We start from the raw sequence: 21,029 nt of genomic DNA, 5'->3' as shown, positions 1-21,029 counted from the left end.
TAAACCATTACCCCTGTCCTATTGCAACAGGCCCTACTAAAAAGTTGGTCCCCATCATTCTTCTAAGCCACTTCTAAATACTGAAAGGCCACAATAAGATCTCTTCCCCAGGCTGCACTCTCAGTCTGTGTTTCTGCTTTTACAATGGGTGTTCTATCTCTCTAATCATCTTCAGGGCTCTTCTCTGGACCTGCTCCAACAGGTCCATGTCCTTCCTGTGCTGAGGACACAGCACTCCAGGTGGAGTCCCACCAGAGTGGAGTAGAGGGGCAGAACCAATTCCCTCTGTCCACAATGCTCTGGATGAAACAATGTGTTTTTTAATGGAAGAACAAAACGCCAATGAGGATATCTCTTAAAATAAAAATCCCTATCAGAATTTACTAATTATTGAACCATACACTCTGATGATATAATCAGTCACAGCACAATGCACATCCTGCCTCAGCATGCTCAACCCCTGCTGAGGAGTTCTGGCATGTTTACGTGTTACTGCTCATGTGTTACACCTTGCATAACACCCTTGGTTGCAGTGACTATCCCAGACTGAGCACTGCCAGGCAGCATTCATTGAACTACTACAATTTCATCAAATTTGGGTAAACTGAACAAAACTGTATTAGATCCCTTGAAAATTAGCAGATATATGCAGAGAGGAAAAGCCCTGCAGGTGGTTTCTGACATCTTAAAAGTCTTTCACAAGTTTCATGTATTTATGGGACTTCTATAAGAGAAGGATTTACTTACTTCCAAGGAAAACTAGTCCTGATGTCCTTTGCGAGAAACATACGTGGACAAAAGAAGCATCTTGCCAAAGATAAGGACAATTCATGGTGGCCAATGAGCACAGATTTTTCACACCTCTTCTCAAGAGACATCCTACATCCTCCACTGGTAGGTAGAATTGCCCCTTTCTGTTTGAAATAGAACAGTTTTGTATCCTCCCAGAGGTCACAAAGTTTGGTGTTTCTAACATAAGCATATGACTTGTCTACAGGATGGTAGACAGGCGTCTTACTAAAGGATCACATTTTCCAAAGCGTCTCAGTGACTTAGAAGCAGAAGTCCCACTGAACTTTAAAACTTACAAGTCAGTTACACACCTGGTTCATTACAAAATAAATGAGTATAAGGTGGCATTTGTGTATATATGCACACCCAGGAAAAAACTACTTGAAATGTCCTTTATGCTAAACTTTTGCCTTTGCACTCATCAAAAAAAATAAAATAGGTCAGTGAGGAATTTCTGTGAACTTTGTACACAGCAGCAATGGAGAAGGTACTCTGTGAATGCAGTGTGTGTTGCTGGGACAAGCATTTCCAGCTGGGGTTGCCAAGTCTCAGCTGAAGTGTCAGCATTTCACTGCTCCCTGTTCCTCTTTCTATTTATGCCTCAGCTCTGCAATCACTTCATTCTGTTCCTTGAAATTCACAGGAGCTAAATTACCCTTTAAAACATGGGGTCATACTGGAAATAGGATGAAGATATTTCTGTTTTGGTAGCTGTAGCAGAGCAGGAATTCTGCCACTTCAAATACATTTAGAAAGTGTGTTTTCAAAGCAGCTCCTGATAGCTGTTCACATCACTGTGATAACCTCCTCTTTTTTGCCCACAGCCATGTATGCAAAATGAGAAGATGCCAGAACATAGAGCCATAAACCATCTCTTGGTGCACTGCAGAGGAAATCCTAAAGCTTCCAAAGAAACGACAGTTCACCAGTGCCCCTGTGGCTTTAAATAAAATATTATGGCTGCCTCTTTTATGAAGTCTTTTTTAATACATTCAGAAAGTATTAAGGCCACTAAGCCTGCAACCAAAGGTGCACAAGGACATCCTCAATATTCATAATATCTTACTAACACTGTCAGGGTTCAAAGCAAATTCTGGGGAACAGACACAGTCATTGCTCAGGGTCTGGAATGAAATCTACACGGTGTCTCTCAGAAACTCTCTTTCAACCCACAAATTCAGGCCAGAAATTCAGAGCCACAGCCTCCAGAGTACCCTAGACTGCAGAAGAAATTAAATCTGTGTATTTGTATTGATCTGTCATAAAACTAGAGATCCCTTGTAAAACCTTCAGAAGCTGTGAAGTGACTAATCTCCCTGCCTGCCAAGCCATTTCACTTGCATTTCACTCTAAAGTAAAATGTGTTCAAACACAAATATTATATCTAACTGCCTGTGCACTTGAACCTTGAAGAGATTCTGTCTTGCTGGAAAGCATAGAACTGGGGATTATAAATAGGAAAACACAGAATACGGGCAATTTTTTATTTCACCTGCCCCTAATCTTATAAGGAAAGCGGAAGACTGCCTGTCTCAGTCAGGCTGCTCACTTTAGGGGCTGAAGCTGTGGGAACTCATTAAATCACAGCCCTCCCTCTCTAAATGGAAGTCAGACATAATTGTGCTTCTCACTCAGTTGTGGATGAGCTGGGATGCACCACGTGACAAATGAATGCAGGTCAAAGTCTATGGGATACTACTGTGTGGATCCCCAAATGAACTGATGTACTTTTCACTCAAAAACAAGCCATCTCTGCTAATGTCAATCAACTAGGTATTGTATCCACTTTAATTTTCTGTGTCTCCATTGCACAGATATCCTTAGGCTTATTAGATCAATGTGTACTTGCAAGGATATTTTCTCAAATCTAAACTGAAGACGACCAAAATTTCAAAGTACAGACCAGAAACCATAACAGAACTGTTATTACAGACGTCCTATGACTGGATTCACATGGTAATAAGCTCACCAGCTCTTGTTGACTTATGCAAAAATACCTCTCAATAAAGGAGTTATTTTATGGATAGAAAACTCAGGAAGATGCAATAAGGTCTGAAGGGAGGCCAGTGAAAATCAATTAAATTTGTGTCAGGGAATGCAGGCCTGTTATCTCAGTAACATGGCTGGAAGAAGAGAATGTTCCTTTGAAATGCTAAATGGGCTAAAGAAGGAAAATACGGGTCAGAGAGCCCAAATCCTACTGCTACAGACATTCCTTCTAGCACTGCCAATCAGAGACCTGGAGAGACAGACCAGCAGCTGGGAAATAGGATGCTCAGTTACAGGCCTGTATCACTGGACTCAAGTAGAGGGGCTGCACCAAGGACACAAACAGCTATGGGTACCAGAAAGCCCTGCTGTGTAAGAACTCCTCTCCTGGATGCATGCCATGGAGGCAGGGCAACCAAAAAAGTTACAGGCTGAGGTCCCCTGTGCAGCAAGGCTGACACCTCTTTTACCCAGAGGGCAAAGCTGACTTTAACCTTGCTAGGCACCAGCACTGTGTACAGCAAGTTTCAGACCACCTGAGAAACAAGAACCACCCATCTCTCACCACATCTGGGGAAGAACAAATCTCTAATGCCCAGAATGCAGCACAGTACTGAACAAGCCTGGAGTGCAAAGAGCAAAAGGGGTTGTTATGTGCCAGAGATAACCCAAGAAATCCATGGGAGAACTGAAATCAGTCAAGTGCCTAATCTTGAGTGCAGTTTGGTATTTCTCCCACCCTGTCAATAAGTGACAAATAGTTTTGCTGGGACATTATATGGGTAACTCTGAGCTCAAAGTCCTTCCAGGAATGGCTGCTCTCAGCCTGAGAACCACAGACCTGCAGGAGATTTTCTCCCTGATATTCTGCACTTCTCCAGAGGAGCACCAACTGCTTGGACTTCTTTCAGTGGTCCTTGGCAACTCTGCTGAAGGCAAGAATAAAAAAAAACTGCCTTCATCATTAATAAAGCCTCAAACTGCAGTAATATCTCAATTCCTTTTCACAATTGTTTTCCATCTCCACACAAAACTCTTATCCAAATACTGTGCTGAATCATGACTGTCATTAAGCATAAATATCCAGTAACTAACAGGTAAGATAATGAGAAATAAAATGCTTTGTGTTACATGCAATTGTTAACAAACTTGATTTCGTACTGGGGCTAGGACTCAAAAATTTTTATTTGCTTCCAATAAATATGTGGGTCCATATTAAAATGAATGAAGATGCAATATTATTTCAATATACAATATGTTGTAGTAAAACCATCAAACTTTGTTTATCTGTTAACATTCTGAATTAATAGCTTCTTTTCTTTCATGTTTATTAAAACTGCATTACTGCATTTCTAGGAATTCTTTTTATTTTGAAGGAAGCTGTGATAGCAGTAAGTGCAAAAGTACTCACTAGAAAATCCACTTTGCATTGAATTTCTTTAAATTAAAAAAAAAAATCTGATACATACTTTTTTTCCTCCTCCAGCTCGCAACACCACAATATGCAGGATGCTACACTGACCAAAGACATGAATCAAGGGAGTTCTTTCCACTGTCTTCCAGAAGTCTATTGAAATTCAGTGGTTGACCACTAAACTGTAAAACAAAGCTGGAAAACTGCTGCAGATTTTTAAACACTGAAGGTAATGATCCATTTGACTGGATTGCCTAGAGGCAATTAAATTGTTAGAGATGACCTTCACAGTTCATAACTAGACATGGAGGAACAGGTAAAACTATAAAATGTAAGACTGTGCATGAACAATAAAATGCTCTGCTGAAAACTGGGAACTCAGAGGCTAAAAGCAACGGAGTAAGAAATAGCTGAATATGCAGTAGTGAAGCTTTCACTGGGGACAGGCTGAGACCATGCAAAAACCAAGGGCAACCTCACATTCTACTAACAGAGATGTTTCCAGAAATTATGAGAAATCCAATTGCTTATGTCATTGTATCTGTTACTACAGAACTTCTCATTCATGACATCTCATTCAAGAATGATCAGCTCAAAGAGATGCAATGTAGCTCTACTCTGGTATGAGAAATGATGAGCCAGTCTCATGAACAAAGAGAAAGATACTGGATTGGGAGTCTGGCCTTACCTAGACAAAAAGTGAGAAGAGCAGAATTGCTGTCTATAATCTTTCAGGTGAGTTGAAAGTAGAGAGCAAGAAAAGCTATTTAAGTAATGTTGAGGGATCCTAATGTAAGAATTAGACAAAGTTTTGGAGAAAAGATTTCTAATTCTTACTTAAGGCAAGAATAATAATAATAAATACATCAAAGGATTATGTATTGTAATATTCTTCAGATGACCTTCCAGTCCTGTGGTTTATAATTACATGATTTACACTGTCTCCAAACAACCTTGGGAATAGTGTACAGTGGAAGAATATCAGAGGCTGAACTTTGAATGCACTATACCAGGATTCAGCCTTTTTCAAGTCCTGGTTCGTGCCAGCAGCAAAAAAGGAAAGTTCAAATGCTGCCTATATTCAGACACTTACTGTTTATATCAAAGCTTTTATTACAAATGTATATGCAGATATACAGACATTCTTTGTGTGTTTGCCAAAGCTCAGGAGCTGTAAGTATGTTAGATGACCCCATTTTTTTTTTTTTTTTTTGCCACGGGGTGTTCCCTGGTTTCCATTTTTAATGTACAAGCATCCAATGGTCCTTACCTGGCTGATTGGAAGGATGGAGATTCAACTGGCCAGCCAAAACCAAACTAGTGGCATGTTCTCCTCCAGCATCTGAAGGAAAACACCCAACCTTTGTGGCATACAGCTGTGTCAGGACAGAGCTGGGGATCTGCTGTGAGGAAACCCCATCAGCTGGGTAGCAGCATGCATAGAGACCAAGGGCCTGCTCTGCTTCCTTGCTAAATCAAAGTGTAGTAGCCAGGAGCAACTGCAATGGCTGAGGATCCTTCTGCCAGCTGCACAGACCAGCTCTGCATTTGACCCTTGGCTGAAGTCTCTACATGTCTGAAACCAGTTGGCTTTCCTGCCTCCACGTGCAACATTCACTCATCCTCTTGAGATCCAGGTCACCAGGTTTGCAGGGACCTCCAGCTTCTAACCTGAGATCTTGTGAAGTTACTGCAAAGAACATGTCTATACAGTCATAGTCAGCTTGGTCTTCTTAGCCTGAAATTTGTCTAATTTTATAATAGTGGCACATATTTATTATATTTATTGAAATAATATAGAGTACGTAAATATTAAAGTGAATAAATCAAAATAGGTTAGAAGTCTAAATCAAATGGTGTTACAGCCTTTTAGAGTTCCCTTAAGTTGTCTTGTCTTTGAGAGTAAAATATAAACCAGGATGACCTTTCCAGTCAGCTGGAGGCAACAAAGCAGCATAATCCTAATTAACATTCTGCTCATTTATACATTTTCTTCTTACAGAAAATTCTGTAACATTCAATAAGATCTCACTGCCAAAAGAAAAAGAAAAAATAAACCACCATGTGCAGATGAAAAAATGAAAAATGTTTCAGAAATCTACTGACTCCCCCAGACTACACTGAGTTCCAAATGAATGCACGCCAATGGTAACAATGATTTTACTCAACAATTTTGCAACATAACATTACTGCATTTATTTTTTAAACACAGAAAGGATTGCTCTCTGACACAAATGTTTTAGTGGCAAAAAAACCATTGTATCTGCTTTGAATCTCTATCTAGGTCCTGCAAACCCGTAACAGCAAGAATCATGATATGTGAATATAAGGGGATTATTTAATGGGATGAAGATGCTCACTGCCTAAATTCTGGTAGGCTAATGAAGAACTTCATCATTAGGGAAAATCGGTTATTAAAAATCATAGTTAAATACTGAGTCGATTTAAAATATTTTTCTTTTGCAAAAAATCTAGCCTGGGGATTGTTTTGTTTGATTATCTCAGCATTTTTCTACATCTCATATATTATGATATTAACAGATACACAGCTGTGGCACAACCACTCTTTATGAATAGGTTCTTCTGTCAGGATACTATCAATGATCTTGTCTTGTTTAATTAGGCCTTGTCAAAAGCTCACAAGTATATAAGCTTTGAAAAGATTAATATTACAGCTTTGAAAATATTAATATTCCTTTCCTCTTAAGACTAAATGGAAGTTTTCCTTTAAAGTAATAAATCCCTAAGGGATCCAGAGAAGTTCTGCTGCTCTACTGAACAGCTTGCTCCCATTGCTGGGCCATGTGTTTGCCATTTCTTCTTGTAAGCAATATTCTCTCTCCACACATGCAGAAATCTCAGTGAACAGGTATTTATGTGATCTGACAATAAATTCAAAATGTGACTTCTTACCGCTTTAATAACTCAGACCACGCATCCTGACCCTTATTCACCAAGTAACAGCATCAGCTTTACTCACTCATCAGCCCCAGTAGAATGCTGCTGGATTTAGATTATAACAGCATGGTTATGTTTACAGCATACTCCAAACTTGGTCTTGGGCCTCAGCTAGAATCCAAAACACATGTTGCACAGTTAGAGATAGACTTTAGATGGGCAACAGGATAAGAGGAGCCGAGTGGTTCAGGCCTGCATGGTGCCTTTACACAAACTCAGATATTCACCTATCATCGGTCTAAATGGCCCAGCACTGTGTTAATCATCCTCAAGATGATTCAGCACCTCAAGAACAGCCCTGACATCTCTTGCCTGAAGAAAGGAAGATCTGTTGCAGCTTGGCTATGGTTGCTCCTCAGGTGGTTTGAACAAGCACAGTTGGGCCAACAGACCACTGGTTGCAGCTACCCAGGCAGGTGGAGCATGGCCAGAGCATGTGCCAAGGTTTGGCCCTTATTCATGCTGGCTATCAAAGCACAGTTCATTAGGTCTTAATTTGAATGTAAACAAAACCAGTTGAATGAGAAAATCACAGAATCATATAAATGTTTATGCTGGAAAATACTTTTAAGATCATCAAGTCCAACCCTTAAGCCTGGCAAGTCCACTACTAAACCAGGTCCCTAAGTGCCATATATTTTAAATTCCTCCAGGGATGATGACTCCACCACTTCCCTGGGCAAGCCTTTTTGAGTGCTTAGCAATCCCTTCAGGGGAGAAATTTTGCATAACATTCAATCTAAACCTCCTCTGGTTCAACCTGAGGCCATTACTTCTTGTCCTATTGCTTGTTTCCAGGGGGAAGAGACCAACCCACACCAGGTACAGCCTCCTTTCAGGGACTTGTAAGGATTGATAAGGCCTCCCTGGAGCCTCATTTTCTCCAGGCTAAACACCCCCATCTCCCTCAGCTGCTCCTCATCAGACTTGTGCTCCAGACCCTTCCCCAGCTCTGTTCCCTTCCCTGGACACAGTCCAGCCCCTCCATGTCCTTCTTGTAGTGAGAGGCCCAGAACTGCACACAGGATTTGAGGTACAGCCTCACCAGGGCTGAGTACAGGGGGACAATCCCTGCCCTGGTCCTGCTGGTTTCTGATCCAGGCCAGGATGCCACTGGCCTTCTTGGCCATGGGCACACACTGGCTCATGTTCAGCAGCTGTTGACCAGCACACCCAGGTCCTTTCCCAAGGGGCACCTTTCCAGCCACTCAACTCCAACTGGAGCATTGTATGGGGCTGTGAACAGAATGCAGGACCTGACACTTGGCCTTGTTGTGTGTCATAAGATTGGCCTCAGCCCACTGATCCATCCGGTCCAAAGACCTCTGTAAAGCCCTTCTGCCCTCCAGCAGATCAACACTCCCACACAACTTGGTATCTGCAAAGCTGCTGAGGGTGCCCTTGATGCCCTCGTGCAGATTGTAGATAAAGATATACAACATTTCAGTCCATGTGTAAGTAGGCTGTGCAGATATGAACTGCTGAAATTGCAAAAGGTTTGTGGCCACTGAAGACATGAAACCAAAGATCAAGTGGCCAATGCCTTTCTGGCCTTTTCCTACAGGTTTTTCATTTTCTGAGAGGGAATACTGATATTTCACATAAAAAGATGTGCTGTGTAATTTTCAGCCTGCAAACAAAATTTCACAATTTCCACTCCACTGGAACTTTTCCTTAGCCACGATATGTTTAAATAAATTCTTCTTTCCATTTTTATTTGGCTTCTCCTGAACAGTTCTTTCTTCCTCCTTTGGCCCTATAATATCTTTCCCAAGAGTACTTTTGTTACTGGCCCCATCTAAACTCAGAGGGTCCATATTCATCAGAAGAGCAAGCAACACAGGGTACAAACATATTTTGTGTGAAATAACGTAGGAAACAGTGTTTCAGCTGGTGTTGATTTACAGATTCAACCCAAAAAAGTAATATGAAGTAAGTAACACATTAGTTTGTAGCAGCTCCAGCTGCTTGTAGCCCAACAAATTGAATGCAAGCAATTCTCTTTCAACCACTGGTGTTTGATTCATTACAGCAGGCCCAAATCATAGCACTTGGAAAAACCACCACTTTATAGAAAACTAAGGAGATTAGATTTTCCCCCATGAGGAAATATTTTTAAAGGACCTGGGCCTTGCAACATTGTGATAAAGCACAATGGCATATAGAGAAAGCAAAAATCTGATTGTTTTGTGTGTGCTGAAGGAAATATTATTTTTAAATAGGTGGAATAATGGTAGGACACATGCCCGATATAAGCATGTCTTTGACTGCAGGACAGACTACAGGATGAGATGCGCCCCTCCAAGGGAAGAAAATGCTAATATTTCAAATGCCTTCCTCTTTCAAGATGTGAATGAAAATTCTTTTTCCACAAGCAAAGTTGGAGCTTCAGGACTATGCACAAGAACCTGTGCACACAGTGTGCACACAAATGAACTCCCAAACTGGTCCCTCCTTTGTGCACAGCATGAGGGGATCTGAGAGTGTCATGCAGGCAGTGAGAAAGAGGAGCAGGTGGCTGGCCCTGAGATTACTGTTTCTCCTGTAATGCCAGCATGGCACAGCCAGCAGCATTTCTGGCACCATGACCTACTGGCCTTACAGCACATATTACCCTCTACACTGTCTCCAGCCTTTTCCCTTTTCTCACTCTTCATGGATTGCTATAAAACCAGCATGTCCACTTATGCACAAATATGGTTTCTGTACCCCAAGTTCTTGCAGCATGAATCTACAGATCACAAACATCTTGGAAATCTTGGTGGTGGGAAGAGTTGTGATGTTGGCATTTGATGAATCTCACATAATCTGAGGTAAAACCCTAGCCTAACTTAAGACATTGAGGTCAAGAGAGTCAGGCTGCCACCTTCATATCTTCCTAAAAATCCTAGCTGAAACAGAGATATTTCAAAAGTTCTTGGGAGTCATTTGGAAATTGATTTATTTCTCCTCCTTAAATTTGCTTGAAAAGCTGGACAATGTGAGAGCAGTGGTACAAACCAAGGCAGCTGCTTTTGCACTGGAGTAGGTTAGGAGGGATCCTCAAAAGCCCTCCCACCAGTGTCACTGAGTGGATACTTTTCTCTGGTTACCAGCCAACAACAAAAACCTGATAATATCAGCTACCACAGCTTAAAGAAGACAACACACTATGCCTTGATAAAATATTCAGTTGGAAGGGATCTCTGGAGGTCATCTGGTCCAACCTATACTGAAAACATAACCAGCTAGTACAAGTTGCTCAGGGTCATGTCCAGGCAAGATTTTAATATTTCAGAGCTTCTCTGGACTCCTATTCCACTTTTTTACTTACCCTCACAGACAATAAGTATTTCTAAATATCTGATTAGAAAGTCCCTTGCAAATTTTTACTACTGCCTCTTGTACCATCCCTGTGCATTTTGGAAAATTCTCTCCCCCTTTCCCTACATTGTCCCATTTTAGTAATTACAACCAGAAGAATCTCCCAGGCCTTTTCTTCCCTAGGCTGAGCAGATCCAGCCCTCAGCACCTCCTTGTATATCACATGCCCTGGCCCAATCCCAGCCTGGGAACCAGCCCTCCTTGGGGCTTGAGTCTTGCAGGAAGACAACTTTTGGCAGTGCATTTTAGAGTTGCATAATTTTGCATACATTAAAGATAAATAAACAAAGCTTTTTAAAATAAAATAAAGCTTTTAAAAACCCTTGTTTTATTTCTTCTGTTCAGTGTGTTTTTAAGAGCCCATTTTCATCCCTTGTCTAATTAGACATGCAGTAACATGATACCAATGGCTCCTATTATGGACCCATTTTTCTTGTCACAGAGATCTACTTATTAACCTCATTTAATCTCACCTATTTCTACCATTTCCCAAAAGTCTTGAAAGGTGTGAGTTTGTCTAACATGCTAAGAGTTTTGAAAATAATTGTCCAAGGCAAGTTTTTAAGCTTCTAGACACTCTCAAAATGGTATTTGTACAATCTCTTTTGGGATTTATACATGATAACTCTACTTTGAGCTTCTTCCTGTGACTATCTCCCTCTGTTTGCACTGAACAACCAGCAAAATAGCAGTTTAAGCTAAGTTACTTTTTCTACATCTTAGTAAAAATTAATTAATTTCAACTAGGGGAAAGTGTAAGTTAATTATATCCTGAGCATCAGGAAACAATTAACAGCTTTCTATTATATCCCCCTAATTTCTAAACTATACAATTATATGCTACTGCAGAAAAGGATGTATGATTATCAAGACAAGGATCTTTTCAGAAAAAAATGAAAGGAAATTGTTCCACTGCTGACAATCAGTGCTATAAATAATGCTTAGCTAATATCTTTTCAGAAGTAATTTCCATTATTTGCAATCCTTACTTTGAGTGATGTGTTGGCTGTGTGTTGTCAGATTCTCCTTCCAGAGAGGATGAGCATAAATGCTGGATTGATTCCTCAGATAAACCCTCAAAAATTCAGCTTCCTGTGAATATTTTGCAATACTCATTGGAATTAAATCAAAAATCATTGTTTTTACTAACCATATTGTAATCATGTCTTGCCTTTGCTTTGCCTCTTAAACCAGGGCCAAGACTGGCTTGTACAAACACAAAGGGACAGGCAGGCCTGCTTTAAGCAGCCACAATGCCTTGAAGACACAAGTCACAATGTGAAGAGCAACAGACAGGACATCCAAACACTTCTTTTTAACTGCCAATAAACCCATTTGGCCCAATACAGGCAAGAGGTGCAGACGCAGAGCCAGTGGCTTGTACAGCTGTTCAGCTGGACACTAACAGAAACACTACAGAAAATCACCCCACAGTACTTAGTGTGAGAAGCAAGGAAGCAAACACACAGAAACCTCTGTAACATGCAGTCAAAGGCTGCATGCACTGCACTACTGGGGGTGGAAGAATCTTCCCAAACCAGATACAGCATATAAGATTCATACAGGATAAATATCATAGTGCTGCATCAGCAGAACTTTGGTCTCTGCACATCCCTTGTGCAATGCCCCTTTCAGGACAGCTATACCACTCCCCCAGAAAGTTTAAGTTCTGTTTCAAGCTCTCCTTCCCTATTATTTTCCACCTCAATCTTCTATGCACTGTCCTCAACAAACATGATCCTGTTTAAATCTTATCTAGCATTACAGCTTGGAAATATAGCTGCCACAGTTCTTGAGAAGAATGACAGTGTCTGTCTCTCAGATTCCTTCCACTGCCTTCTCCTCTTGTGCCACACCAAACACAGTATTACAGACTTGACTTTCAAGATCCCATCTTTGCTATCACCTTCTCTTAGGTATGTTGGCTTCTGATCAGCCAGTTAGTAACAGTTTGTCCTTTGATTTTTTACCTTGAAGTGAGCATCTCTGTGTTTGCTGCCTTAATAGAGAAGGCAACCTCACCCAAACAGCCACTGACACATTTGGATGGAGTCACCCAAATCTCGTCTAGCATTGCTATGATCTCTGCCAAAAACCTGACACGCAAACAAGGGTTGAGCAGGGCAAGAATGGGGTTGAGAAGGGGCTCCTGGACTGGCAGGGCTATACTTCAAGAACTGATCCCCTGAGAAGACAATCTCACTGTGGGGTCCCCATCCCCTGACCTCAGGCCAGGTCATCTCACCCCTTACACCATCATCAGTGCTAGTTTGACAGGATGATACCCTGGCTGAGCCCCCCAGCTGTTCACCATGGGCTCAGACATGCACCAGTGCAGTGCACCAGCCATACAGCAGAAGCCCCACTCCAGGAGGCTGCTCCTTTCTGCAGCAGTAGCCAGACACATTGAATCAACAGTCCTGTAAAACCCACAGAGTGACCTTCCCCTGGCTCCTCACAGAAACCAGAAAACCCTCATCTGCCTGCAAATCCCTGTGACACGGCTGTGGTAGCCCATGACCCAACCACACAATTGCAAGGAAATGGAGAATTACAGCCTTGTGATGTGGAAACATGCTTCTATATTCCCTCTGAATTAGCAAGTGCAATCAGAAATAATTTTTAATTATTTGCAACTGTACCTTTGAGGTCTGAACCCATTTACTAGATTGAGGCCCTGCTGAGATGAAAACTATGAAAACTGTGAAAGGCTGATAATTAAGGTCAGGGTTGCCTTCTGAAGTAGTGCTGTCACACTGGTGATAAGCTGGTCATGCAAATTGCACAGTACAAATTTCAAAACGCATGAAATGTCAGTATTTGAATGTCCATTCACACACAATACTGTGATGAGTGCAGAGGTAATGGTAAAAGCCTTGAAAGAAAAAAAGACATTGTCAAACCTAGTCTCTGTTCTTGTCCAATAACAACATGTACATTGGGCATTTTAAACTCAACACCATTTTTACAATGTCTTCTATTGGAGTCTGAAATTTTTTAATGGGAATCCAGCAAATTAAACCCTAAGGGGGTGGTCAAGCAAACCCAGCAGTGGCTGCTGCCACCATTCCCTCTTCCTGTATTTGACCATGTGCTTCCACTGTCTCTTCACTCCAGTGTTGGCAGTGGTCTGACTTCAAGCTGAACCTGTTTAGAAAGTTAAATTTTTCTTATTTGGCTTCAGCTGCTTCAGTTCCCTGAACTTCTGATCCCACTCAAACACCAGTGCGGAGTGCAAGGGAAGTGATAAGAGCGGGGCAGTGGCAGCCTGCAGCTGGATCCGCTCTATCAGTGAACCACAGCCTCAAACCGTGTGTGTTCCAGTGACATGGGGGAAGCCAGCACCCATTTCTCCCCCTGAACTTCTTCAGAGAAAGCTTTTTTGTGGTCATGTGGTTAATTGGTTTGTAAAACTGACCCAACTGAAATACCAGCCTTCCAAAAGCTCTGCTGATCACTCCCCCACTGCAGGTCACCATATGGTGATGGTCCAGAGGTGCTTAAGCCAGTCCAGAGGACTGGGAAACAAAGAGGAGGGAAGCGGGAGGCAAGAACACCTATTTAATTCCAGCGGTTTGTGCATTAAAATTGTTTAAAATATATCTCCACACTTGGGAGTTATTTTTCTCTACGCTCTCAGGATGCCACTCTTGGGCTCGAGGTCTGACCTCCCAAACCAGAAATCTCAGTCCTGACAGACTCCCACCTTGGTGGCTTCACAGAGACCATCCCTCACTGTCCAGAACCCCCCACTGCTGCAAGACACTGCAACCAACCTCAGCCAAGATTTGTGTTGCAAGGGCTTTATTTTTCCTCAGAGCATACAGCAGCTACCCCTGATGGGACCTGATAAACAGCTCAAATTCCTAGGCACTACTGCTACAAAAACAGTAAATTATAATGACAAGTGATAGGTAGGCTTCTCTGTCATGGTGCCAGCCTATGGCCACTGCTCCCACAGAAGCAGGATTCATGTAATAAATGCAAACCTAGATTAATTTTGGCACATTCATTCTGCCTTCCCTGCATGACCATCAACATTGAAACAAGTTTCTTTCACTTTTTCATAGGCAACTCCTCTAACATAAAATAAATAAAAATTTTCTTGCACATGCTCTACACATCAAATCGCCTGCTGATCTCTGCTAACCTGAGACCAAAGTTAATGATTGACTCCATCTGGAATGGAATACATAAAATATACAGCACAAACCACTCATACAACACTTGCCTTCTTATGTACACAGTGAAAGAACGATCACTATTTGCACATGCGTTGTTAACGACTTGATCTCTGGGCTGCACTTGAGGAAAGCTGCTGAGGGCAACAACTGAATTATTAAAAGGCATAGCTACAAGGAAAGAAATAAGGAAACAAAGCCTTACATCTTCATTTCTAGAACCACTGAAGCCCAGATTTTACTGAAGGACATGAGAAATTGAAATTCCTGGCCCAGGAATCTTATACATTTATATATACAGCTAGGGTTTGTCATTAGAATTAGGACCAACAGGCAAGATTGAAACACATGAAAGGGTGAATCAAGAATCAAAGACTCTAGAAAAATTAACATATAAATTTGAGAAACACTTTTTTTAAAAAACATGAAATAATTTATAGTATATACATAATAATTTATATTATATATACATCATAAATATATGTAATTGAAATTGTTGTGATAGAGTAGCGTGAACAGGAAACCTAATTTCAGAACACTTCATTTTGCAGCTTTACCAGCCTTCACTTTGACATCTTTTCTTTCAATGTATCCCTCTGGTGAAATCTCAAAAAGAGAAATGACAATTGTTTTGTTTGCTTGATTCTGGAAAACAAATTTATGGAAGTGAAATTATTTGTACAGAGAGTTCTGGAGTAGTCTGCTCCACAGAGATCTGATGATGTAATCTCTGTGTTCTATTCAAGCTGAAGAAGTGAGCATACAAGGGTCTTCTCAAGTGAGACCCCTGAAAACTACTTTTTTCAGAGTTAGTTTTGAACCTAATCAGCTCTTGGGAAATGCAACCACTGCATGGTGAAGAACTAAGGAAGTGGCAAGAAAAATGCTCAGGGGGTAGAAAAACAATCATTCCCTGAGGAGGAAGTACAAAATTGGATTGTCTTAGGCAGATTACAAAATCTCATTTTAAGAGATTCTGTCAGTTCTTCAAATGGCATAGATGTTAGTTTAACATCTAGGGATGTGACTTGAGAATAAATGACCTCTAGACAATTATATATCTCAAATCCTTTTAGAGTCTAAGCTTGCAACAGAGTCTTAACACACTTTCAACCACAGTGATGGCATTTAATTTATTCTGTAACTGTACAGTCTATATAATTCTGTATCACAGCAATACATTAACACTAGGGGTCTTTTGATATTATTGCTCTTGAAACTATCAGTGTATTGTGCCATAGGCTTTCTGCATCTTACAGAGCTAATGAACTTTTCAATCCTACAACCATGAAAAAAATATTGACTGTTTATTGCTTAGAATGAGAAAAAAGCTATGAACCTGTAGGTGCTGCCACCCTTCACAGGTTAATGACTCTGAAAGTTATGCACTCAAATGTGGCTTCTGAAAGTGATAAGGTTCCTTAAGTGAAACCTTTGGAAGATGAATGAAACTGGTTTTGTCTTACAGCTTCAAAATATGTAGCTGTTTATCAAGTAAGACCTTTAACTCTGTGCATCAAAATTCATACACCAACTCCAACAAAAAGGGAAATAAATTTCTGTTGAATCTTCTGTCTCTTCCAAAAAAAAAAAGAAAAATCTCTAAGAAACATGCTACATATTTCTCCAAGTAGAAAGAAAGATGATGCTGATTATAAAACCTATTCTATCAAAATCACAGCCTCATCTAGAGAAGTGTGTATAAATAAAACATATTTATTTACCCATTTATTTTACAGAAGTGTAGATAGGGAAAGATGTAGTTTCTTGTGAGAACTGATGATAAAGAGGGATCCAAAATTCTGCAGAGACATTAAATGTCATTGAAGTTACACTTTATACAGAGAACTGTACACCATATACAATGGTAATAATAGGTGTTTAAATATTGCTGCTCAGTCAACTGAAGCCTGATTCCAGAATTACTAGGCACGTTTACTGCAAGAAATGAGGGACTCTTGGGAGATACACAAGATTTTGGTGACAATCTGGCATCAAGAAACAATCAGCAGATGAGGAGATTTCAGACACCCTTACCTTGGAAGACCTGCAACAAGCCTCTATAGCAAAACATGCCCATGGAAACTGCTTTTGGTTGCCAGAGGGCAAGATCAGCTCCATCCAAGTCAATGCTCAAACCCAGACATAATACTTTAATCCTTCTGCCAAACAGTGCTGAAATGGGCACAACCTGTTGCCTTCAACTGTGAGAGAAATGAGCTTGGAATTGCTCTGCTTCTGATATAATTCTTAAAAATCCTTAAAAAGTTCAGTAGTGCCATTATTAAGCTTCCAAGAATGACTATGGATGTGACATTTTCAGCCAATCCAAACAAGGCCAGGGAAGCTCAGGGACATTCATTTGCCCAGGGCTGTACCAGGCAGGGATGTAGCAGGGTGAAGGCCTCCAAGGGCTCTCCCAGTCCTGAAGAATCTGAAGGTCCCATGATCCTCTCAAACATTTTAAGGACAGTGCTGTTGCAACCTCCTGAGAAGAGAGAGCTCACAACTGAACAGCTGTAGGGTCTCTGCAGCAGAACAAAGGGAGGAGCTGAGATTTTGGGTGGCTGGAGCTGTCAGGCAGCCAGAGCCTCCACAGTTTGCCCCTGCAGGACCATCGGTGTCAGAGCTCACAGCTGGGTCGTGCCCAGCCCAGCTTTCGCCTTGCTCTTGCCAATCTCTTGCCAATCTGCATGGCAACAGAAGCTGCCAAAGGGTCTGTGCTGGTGTGCCACACTGCTGAAATCTTCATCTTTCCTTCACAGCTGTCAGCTTCATAATTTAAAGGCTCACCAAGAGCCAAACTTTTAAGTTTTTTTAAAAGATACATTTAAAAGATTTTTTTTTTAAAGATACATTTCTATTAACCAAAAGTAAGAGTTAGGTATTTGCTCAGACAGCAACTGAGTATAGAGGCAAAGGACACTACTGGATATAAATATTTACCGTTATCTAACAAATATCTCAACATACAGCTCTTATTTCTTTTTCCATAAATCACCCCACCCATGGGCCAGGATTTACATCATAGTCCGTGATAGCAGCCAAGTTCCTGGGCGCCAGCTGACATTGCACACATCAGGGCAGAGGCTCCTGACCTTGCAAAGGCAAAACACACATCACAAGCAACCAAGAGACAGGAACAAGGTGAAGGAAAAAATTCTTTGTCCTGCTCCTTTCCCTACCCCAGCCACTGTGCACTTGTCTAGGGAGTGGAAAAGGGCACAGGGCTTCCATTCCCACCACAGGCACTGCCAGTGTGCAAAGCCAGGCTTGCCAAGGTGCTGCTCAGAAAACTTTGACCCTCCCTGCATCAGACCCCTGCCAGAGAAGGACAGACATGCAACAGCCCATGGCAATGAGAGCTGTGGGGCAACACGGGAGGCCAGGGTGAGACAGGCACTAGGAGATTTGCAAGGAATTTAAATCAAGCAGCTCTGGTAAGTATTTGAGTTTAGACACACATGCTGTTTGGTCTTGTACATGAGTGCTTTAAATACCTCCATTTGGTTGGGTTTGTGTAAGTAATACCATGCTCACAGTTTCATTTTACACTTTTACTCCTCAGTTATGTGCTCATCTTGCATGCACTTTCACCCAAATACACACATAATCACCTGTCTGGCTGGGGAATCTTGCAGTTGTAAGCATCACTAAGAATAGAGTACAGTATGCTGCCTTGAGTGCACGTGTGTGCTGGTTTTCTATCATCTGTTTGCCTGCCCCAAAGGCTGCTGATATAAACTGCTTTGATCCTGAAAACACTCCACATTTTCATTTCACATTAACAATTATATGCTTATCTTGGACAGGAAAAGGGAAACTTTAAATGCAGGGTTGGCTAAGACTTGTCTGCCAGCCAGTCTTCTATCACTTATTTGTGGCTTTTACTGCCTGGAAAACTGAAGAATACAAATCCTTTGCACAGAATATCCCAGCAGAGAAACAGAATGAAGCTAAGAAAAAATCAGGGGGAAACGGACAATTTTGGGTGCAGTTTCACAATACAGTTCCTGCTGACCCGATAGCTCACTGCTATCCAAATGGAAATTTTGTATCTTCTCCACCACAACCACTTCTTCCTCCTGGCTACACATTCCCAACACAGTATTTTCTGTAGCTTCTGGAAGCCAGCAGATCAGAAAATCAACCTACACACCAAATCAACACACTGGATCTGTTTTCAAGAAGTCACCTGAGCAGGCACAAGAGGTGGGGACTACACTGCTGGTAGAAGGAAAAGGGCCAGAAGAAGAGAGGATCTCCCTGCTCAGCAGGAGCCAGACATTATGCACACTGACTGGTTCATGAACTCCCAGTACAAGCAGATCTAAGCCACTTATAGATTCATGAAGGAATGTCCACGGGAAACTTCACAGGATGGGCAATAGTTACTTTGTATCTGCAAATCATCTTGCTCAAAAAGATGACTGTGTTTCAATACCTTAATAAATTCAATGACAAATGTAATTCTTGGTAACAACACAGATGAGCTGATTCTAGGAGCCAGACTTAATAACATTTCCTCAGTTTCTCCTTTGGGAAATATTGCAAAGCTTTTGCTTTTGCATTTAACTGTGAGGTACACAGAAAGATTAATGTGATCTTTATAGAAATTTTGTTTTAGCCTGAAATCTTCAACTTCTAGTAAAATAAATTAGGAACAACAGAATTCTTATCTGACACTTGGATGCTCAACTCTGCAACAAATCCACCATGCAGGACCCGTGCCAGTGTACTCTGTCACCCTAAAGGCTACTTTGAAGCAGAATCTCAAACTTGCAGGAGGCACTGGTATGTACTGCAGCCAAATCACCAAAATAACATTTACTTGCCAAACAGGAGTATTACTGGTGTGCATCACAAAGTGGTACTTCTCCTTACTTCGTGGATGCAAACAGTAACAGTGTCTGTACTAGCAGCAATGATGGCATCTGCCAAAGCAGGGAACATTTCTAACACTTTTCAGTGTTTGTCTGGCATCTGAGAAAAAAGTTTTTAAAAATTCAAGAAAAACTACTGGGAGAATATTTTTACTATCCCCTTCTAGTTAATTATATAATACATTATATTGAGATTTTTCTTCCTAAATCACAAGATGGTCCATTACCAAACTGACATTATTAAAATTACTTTTTCTCCTCTGTACTGTATAGGTACAGCTGGCACACATAGCCAGCATACACCACAGAATTTAAAATTAACTGAGTCAGGCATTTTTGTTCAAGGCTCCTATGCTGCTCACAACTCCAGTCACACAGCACTGTTAATTGCTGCTGGCACTGACAGTAGGGATCCCCTTCCATCTGCTGAGACCAGCTGATGCAAAATAAAAACAGTCCCTTGGAGTGAGGAGCAGCTCTGCGGGGTCAGTGTCCGGCGCCGCTGCCAGAGCCGGCCGGGCTGTGCGGGAGCGCTGCCCTGCGCTCGCCCTGGCTCTCCGTGGGGTGCTGAGACAGTTTACCTCTTATGGTTTCTTTGGGGTTTTTTAGCGTTAAAGACGCTGCTCTCCTGCAGCGTTTGATGCCTTTAGTGACGCAGCAGCCTCCCCCCAGCCACCTCCTGTTCCACGCAGGGGAGCGGAGGTGCCCGCGGCAGAACCACCCGTGCGGTGCTTCACCTTCCCAGGATCGCAGCGCCGCTGCGGCCCCTCGTCCTCGTCGCTGCTGGAAGCGGGGCCGGAGCCCGGGGCCGCGATGGAAGCAGGACAGGTGCTCCGGTGCAGAGAAAGTCCGCGGGGCAGACCCTCGCCCTCCGCCTCCCAAACCTCCCCCTCCCGCCGGCAGCGAGGCTGCTGCTGACCCTGGGTATGCGTCCCCGGCAAAGCGGGAGGAAGGCACCGCTTACCTGAGCTGCTCGCCGGTGAGCAGGACCTCGGCCATGTGCTCCAGCTCCGCCGCTTTCTGCTGCATGCTGCTCATGCCCTCCTCCATCGCCGCCGGCCTGCGGGCACGGTACAGCCGGGTGAGGGGGGACCGGCACTCGCCGCCCCCCGGCCGCGCTGCCTCCCCCGGCAGCTCCGGGGCTGTGCGCGGGGGTGGCGGGCAGCGACAGCCACCTCCTGCCGCCCCGGCTCACCTGAGCGCCTCAGGTCACTTTTCCCGTCGGCAGGCTCGGATCCCTCCCGCCGCTTCCCGTGTTATTGTGTCACTGGCAGGCGGAGAAACACATGGCAGCAGCCGCCGCGCCGCAGCCGGGCTCGCCGAAGCAGCAGCGGCCCCCCCCGGCTGTCACACGGCAGGGTCGGCGCTGCCCCCGCGGGAAGGGGCCGGCTCCCGCCGGGGGATGCGAGCCAAGCGGCTGCTGCCGCTGCCCGCCCCGCCAGCCCCGGC

At 42.7% G+C, this 21,029-nt stretch overlaps 1 protein-coding gene across 1 annotated transcript in view; it reads right to left on the bottom strand.

Annotated features, from left to right (window-relative positions):
* Positions 1 to 21,018, bottom strand: part of DEPTOR (DEP domain containing MTOR interacting protein) — a 75,131-nt gene extending 54,113 nt beyond the window's left edge. The window contains exons 1-2 of the mRNA XM_009087831.4: positions 20,776 to 21,018; positions 20,545 to 20,640 (exon numbers count right to left, since the gene is read on the bottom strand). Of these exons, the coding sequence (XP_009086079.1) occupies positions 20,545 to 20,630 (86 nt within the window). The 5' untranslated portion in view covers positions 20,631 to 20,640; positions 20,776 to 21,018. The remainder of the gene's footprint in view (positions 1 to 20,544; positions 20,641 to 20,775) is intronic.
* Between the last annotated feature and the right edge of the window lie 11 nt (positions 21,019 to 21,029).

This window comes from Serinus canaria, chromosome 2, assembly GCF_022539315.1.
Source record: "Serinus canaria isolate serCan28SL12 chromosome 2, serCan2020, whole genome shotgun sequence".
Taxonomy (NCBI): domain Eukaryota; kingdom Metazoa; phylum Chordata; class Aves; order Passeriformes; family Fringillidae; genus Serinus; species Serinus canaria.
This window is presented reverse-complemented; position numbering and strand designations above follow the sequence as displayed.